General features: G+C 37.8%; 1 protein-coding gene across 2 annotated transcripts; it reads right to left on the bottom strand.

The window, feature by feature from the left end:
- Window positions 1-1,972: 1,972 nt before the first annotated feature.
- On the bottom strand, window positions 1,973-5,219 carry LOC127441387 (uncharacterized). 2 transcript variants are annotated; one of them, XM_051698749.1, is made up of 3 exons: window positions 3,186-5,219; window positions 2,121-2,199; window positions 1,973-2,054 (listed from the first exon to the last, which is right to left on the bottom strand). In XM_051698749.1, exon 1 carries the CDS (start codon window positions 5,217-5,219, stop codon window positions 4,422-4,424), a length of 798 nt encoding a protein of 265 aa, XP_051554709.1. In that variant the 3' UTR covers window positions 1,973-2,054; window positions 2,121-2,199; window positions 3,186-4,421. The 2 variants fall into 2 exon arrangements, with proteins under 2 accessions (XP_051554709.1, XP_051554708.1); XM_051698748.1 differs by having other exon boundaries at window positions 1,973-2,199.
- Between the last annotated feature and the right edge of the window lie 781 nt (window positions 5,220-6,000).

Below are 6,000 nucleotides of genomic sequence, written 5' to 3' on the forward strand. Positions count from 1 at the left end.
TGCCATGCCATTTATATGTCCAGGAACACTCATTACTGGATAAAAGAGAACTAACTAGCACACGGTGGAAATACAGAACCACTGTTCTCAGCATTTCTATCAGTCGATCAATATGGACCAGACCGGACATGCACCTGACTGGGTTGTTCCTGCCCAAGTTATAGATTATAAATCTGTTTTAAGATTTTCCCTAGTATACAATGGCAGTCAATAGGAGTTCAATAGTACCAAACAATGACCCTTGGTCTATGAAAGGGATCTATAAAAACTTTTAACAAAGTACTGTATGTGTGAATCAAATCAAGAATTCAGTCTTGCCGGTCATAGGGTATAGCTCTAAGAAGCTTTCTTTTTCTCTTAAGACTAAAACCATTAAAGGTTTATGCTTGTCGTAGTCATGAATGCTAAACAATGGACTAATTTAGGAGCGGTGTTCCATGAAGCTCCGTACAACAGTTCATAAATTACAAACATAAAAATGCCCGTCAGTCTGAATAGAGGTGAGATTGAATCTCATTCCATTACCACGACACCACATTCTGCCTGAGAGCATCATAATAAGAATACAAAGAATCAGGACGACAATAAAATGCCTCCTTGCTTTATCTCTGACAAGCAGATTGGAGATTAAACAATGTAGTGTTATCGGACTATTTAAAGTCAAAGGCAATTCTCTGTTGTTTAAAGATGGTTATTCTCAGCTGTATGCAATGATATATGTAAAATGCGGTCATTAAATTAATCCTATTTTCTGTTGTTTGACTATTTTAGTGATATATGCTAAAACAAGCTTGATGTATGTGGATGTAAAACTTGGCTACTGTAAAAGATAAGGGTCACAAATTCTTGATTCCAAAGTCTTATTTCTCCTCAGAAAGTCTTCTATTCTGAGACTGAGCTCTTTTAGCACTCTGTGCATGAGCTGTGATTTTCCATAGCAACATTATTGCTTGGCTGCACAGAACTTGGGCTCTAAGGATCTCAATCCAATTGTTGATTAAATATATTTACTGTGGGGTTCAAAAGTCAGAGCCCACTTGTGAAAATGCTTCTCTTTTGCATTTAGTTTATTTAACCCTTAAATGCATACCTCAGGTCTTTAGTGACCCTTGACCTCATTCCACCCCCTGTACCTCATCCATTTTTTGGAGTTGTGCACACACCTCTTTAGTATTCCTCAATGTTTCTCTTATAAGTATTGCAAAACACACACACACACACACACACACACACACACACAAAAAGCACAAAAAAAAAAAAAAAAAAAAAAAAATATATATATATATATATATATATATATATATATATATATATATATATATATATATATATATATAATGGTTTAAGTACCAAATGTGTATAGGTTCATTAGATACCCTAAATATGAAAGTGTTCTTCCATTAATTATATTTTTATGATTATTTCATATCTATGTAAGTTTACTATAACAGGATACCTATTTATTTGTTTATTACAAGAGAAGTGAGTACTATATTCATACAAATAAATACTGCATCATGTTAATTTTCTGTGCAACAATGAATTATCAACAATGGCAAATTATCAGTATTTTATGTGTATACATACATATTATACATGCTATTTCTTACTCAGGGTGGCGCTGATGTTTCAGTGATTGACTTGATTTATATTTGACATTGCTATCTGATGAAGAAACAACATAAAAGGAAACTATAGCAAGTACATGTAACCCAGATGTAAAATCAGAGTAAATTGTATTCTAAGTTATAAACTTAAAACTAACTAAAGTGCATATTTAACTAAAATATGTGAAGAAACTAAAGACAAGTAACTAGAAACAGAATGAAAACCAAAGAGTTGGAAAAATATGCAAAATTGTATATTTATTATTAATACTTGCAAATATATGTAAAACATATTGCAGATAAACTTGCAAATAAAAGTCTGGATCAGTGCTGCAAATGTAATTTATCCAAACAGCCAATCTTACTGTAGCCACTGAACAGACGATGAAGCGAAGAGCAACGAGATGCCGATCAACTGCACTGTTAGGAATTTATAGCAGCAAAAGTCTGAAAAATAGAAAAGATTAGTTTAATCTTAAACTAAAGCTCTAGAAAAAGAGAAAAAATACTTACCTGAGAGTTAAACTTGATGTCCAATCGAGATAAAGCTGAGTGATGAAGTCATTTATTTCACTGTTCATCCGGATAAAACCTGGAAGAAAAGAACAAGTTTAGTTAATTATCGAGGAAATCGGTAAGTTTAATCTTTTATTCTAAATATAAATGAGAATCAGAAACGTAAACTTGTTTGAGTAAATTTAGTTGAGAAATTGTGTTCTACCACGAGGCATAGCATTTAGAGCTAAAGCTAATGCATGTATTGTAAGTTAAGAAAGTTCAAATAATTGTCTGAAATGTTTCTGAGAATGTTTTACTGCTTTGTGCAAGCCAGTTTTTGTATATGTTTTGTTCGAGTTGGACCACGTTTTCAACGAGGATAGTGAACATTTCATCGTGTTTCTGCACAAACGTTCTGGAAAGTTTGATGGCAAGCCAAAAACCCAAGAGTCTTATCTGAACTGTGAATAACTTCTGTTTGTGGATTTCCGAATAATCTTCAATTCATCTCTACTTTGAGTTCATTCGACAACGAAAAGGTCGAGGTATTTGTGAATCTGGACATTTATTGAATGTTTATTCTTGAAGAACTCTGAATTTAGTACATTTGGTAATTCAGTTGATTGATTATTGTTTGTTTAATTGTATAATTGTTTATTTGAATTGTATAGGTAATTAATAGGTAACTGTAATTTTATTTGTTGGTTTTAATGTCATTTTATTGAGTTTATTTGGAAAAAGAGTTATGAAAGTGTTAAATTTGATAATAGGAACTAAAATCGATAAACCATTTTACTTCCACTAAACTAAATAGGTCTGATTATATTAACAGAATTTGAAGAGAAAGAACATTGAATTGAAATAACTAAAAGGAAGATAAATTCGTGAAAAGAAACAGAACTAAGTCTATTGGTGAATTTAAATATCGAATTGTTTATCGTATTTTATTTAAGATCCATTTGTTGTATTGTCTTTTGTTTTTATCTGTGACATTTATTTTATTCAAATTATTCAATAAAAATCAGTTATTTCACTAAAGTCAATTGCTGAGTATGTGTACATTTTGCCTCCTTAACGTACCCTGGTTATCTTCTGATTGGCCCAAGTCTTGCTGGCTCGGTGCACCAGCTGGTGTTTCCATTTGAGGTGTGCTGAAAAGTAAAAGAATTAGACAGCCCTAGCGGGAGGTCATGGAATAGTAATAGTTCATACCGCCCCAGGTGCCATCACACATGCCACACGCTACATACAACACATGAAAAGTATGATATGACTATTGCCATTTGGGTGTATGATGTAAGTTGTGCATCTATTTAGACTCAATAAATGTCTGAGAAAATGCATGTGTAACCTATATGTAACTTATGCGTATCTTATGTGTTATGTGTAGCTCATATGTGTAGCTCATATGTTTTTGACAGCCAGTTGTGTCTCATGAAATTTTAGTGTGAAAATAATTAATTCTGTTTCAAGTTTTATAGGTCACATACATAACCATACACAGTACAACATGTAGTGAAATTCTTGGTACGACTTTTCTCCCCACAGTTTTACAGTTTACGATAAAATTATATATATATATATATATATATATATATAAATAAGGAGTAGAAATAGAAGTAAAAAAACACAACTGAAAAACACAATAAAATACACAATAAAATAGGAGAAAGAAGAAATATACTGTATGTACAAAGTATGCATATGAATATGAAATAGTGCATAATGACAGATGTAGAGGTGGTAGCCGCAACAGTTGACTGGCAATATGTACATGTGCAATGTAAAATGCTGCAACAGGCTAATGTTATAGAGTTGATGTTGTAGATGTATAATAATGATATATAATAATATGATAATGTAGAGTTCAAGTGTGTGGTGTTGAATAGTGAACCTAGTCCTGGTGTTGTCCTTGGTTCAGGACACGGATGGCCTGTGGAAAGAAGCTCTTTCTCATTCTCTCTGTTTTGGCCATCAGGGAGCGGAAGCGTTTCCCTGACCACAACAAAGAGAAGAGTCATGTCTGCCCACCCTTACTGTTTGTGGCCTGTCAGTCAGGAAGTTGGAGATCCACTGACGCAGAGATGGGCTAAATCCTAGGTCCTCCAACTTGGTGGTGAGTTTAGAGGGAATTATTGTATTAAAAGCTGAACTGTAATCAACAAACAGCATTTTAACATAATTTCTCTTCCTCTTGTCCAGATGATCTAGGACTGTGTGGAGGAGATGTGTGATGGCATCATCTGTTGAGCGATTTGGATGGTAAACGAACTGTAAGGGATCCAGGGTGTCAGGTAGTGAGGAGGTGATGAAGTCTCAGACCAGTCTTTCAAAGCACTTCATCACAATTGAGGTCAGTGCTACAGGACGATAGTCATTAAGGCAGGAAGGTTGGGGTTTCTTCGGGACAGGAACAATGACGGACTGTTTAAAGCAGGTTGGAATTACTGACTGTTCCAGGGAAAGTTTGAATATCTCTGTGAACACCGGTGCTAGCTGGTCAGCGCAGGCTCTGAGGACCCGACCTGATATTCCATCTGGTCCTGCTGCCTTCCTGATGTTCACTCTCCGGAAAGCCTTTCTCACGTCGCACTCTGTGATGGTGAACGCGTTTCCAGCGTTAATGCTTTCCACATACAAGCAGCCGTTATCACTATTGCCGCTGTCAGCACCGTTAGTGCAGTAAACTGCAGCCTCGAAGCGAGCGTAAAAAGTGTTCAACTCGTCTGCGAGAGAAGCATCGACGTTCGAGATTTTGCGGGATGGTGTTTTATAGTCCGTTATCGTTCTCAGTCCCTGCCACAGGCTTCTAGAGCCACCCTGTTGTAACTGTGACTCTAATTTCTTCCCATAGCGCCGCTTTGCCTCCCTCACCGCTCTGCGTGTGTTGTAAGATGCGATTTTGTAATTGTCCATGTTCCCGGTGGCGAGCCCCACTTTATACGCGGCGGTGCGGGATGACAGAGTGTCGCGGATGGATTTATCCACCCACGGCTTCTGGTTGGGAAACATCCTGATGGTGGTTTTGCAGACTGTATCATCTACCAGTTTCCCAATCAGTCCCACGACTGCTTCCGTAAACACGTTGATGTTATCAGAGCTGCACCGGAACATGTCCCAATCTACGTCATCTAGAGCGTCTTGCAGAGTGGCCACTGATTGGTCTGTCCAGCGCGCGACCTCCGTCTGAACCGGAGCTTCTTGTTTCAGACTTTGTTTGTATTTGGGGATGAGGAAGATGGCAACATGGTCCGATTTCTCAAACGGTGGTAGAGACTGTGCTTTTTAACCTTCTTTAAATGGGGTATAACAATGATCTAGAGTCCTGTTTCCTCTAGTAGGGCAGGTAATGTGTTTGTGGAAGTTTGGCGCTGCACGTTTTAGGTTGGCGCTGATAAAGTCCCCCATCATAATAAGCGCAGCGTCCCTGTGATGAGTCTGATGAACAACGACAGCCTCATGTAGTTCACATAAGGCAGTGTCCATGTTCACCTGAGGTGGTATATAAACGGCACTTACTATGATCGAGGTGAATTCTCGAGGAAGGTAGAAAGGGTGACATTTCATGGTCAGAAGCTCCAGGCTGGGTGTGCAGGAACATGTGAGAGGAATAATTCTTGCACTGTCGTACCAGCTGTTGTTAACCATCAGACATACACCACCTTCCCTGACTCCATTGTTCTGTCTATGTGAAAAACCGAAAAGAACTCGTCCGGCTGGATGGCATGGTCCGGAATCACTGGGTCCAGCCATGTCTCAGTGAAGCAGAGGAGGTTGCAGTTTCTAAGGTCCCTTTGGAACTTAACCCTGGCCCTGAGGTCATCCAGCTTGTTCTCCAGTGACTGAACGTTGGCTAGCAGAATACTAGACATAGGAGCGCGGTGAGCGCGAGTCC

Source organism: Myxocyprinus asiaticus, chromosome 5 (genome assembly GCF_019703515.2).
Source record: "Myxocyprinus asiaticus isolate MX2 ecotype Aquarium Trade chromosome 5, UBuf_Myxa_2, whole genome shotgun sequence".
Taxonomy (NCBI): Eukaryota; Metazoa; Chordata; class Actinopteri; order Cypriniformes; family Catostomidae; genus Myxocyprinus; species Myxocyprinus asiaticus.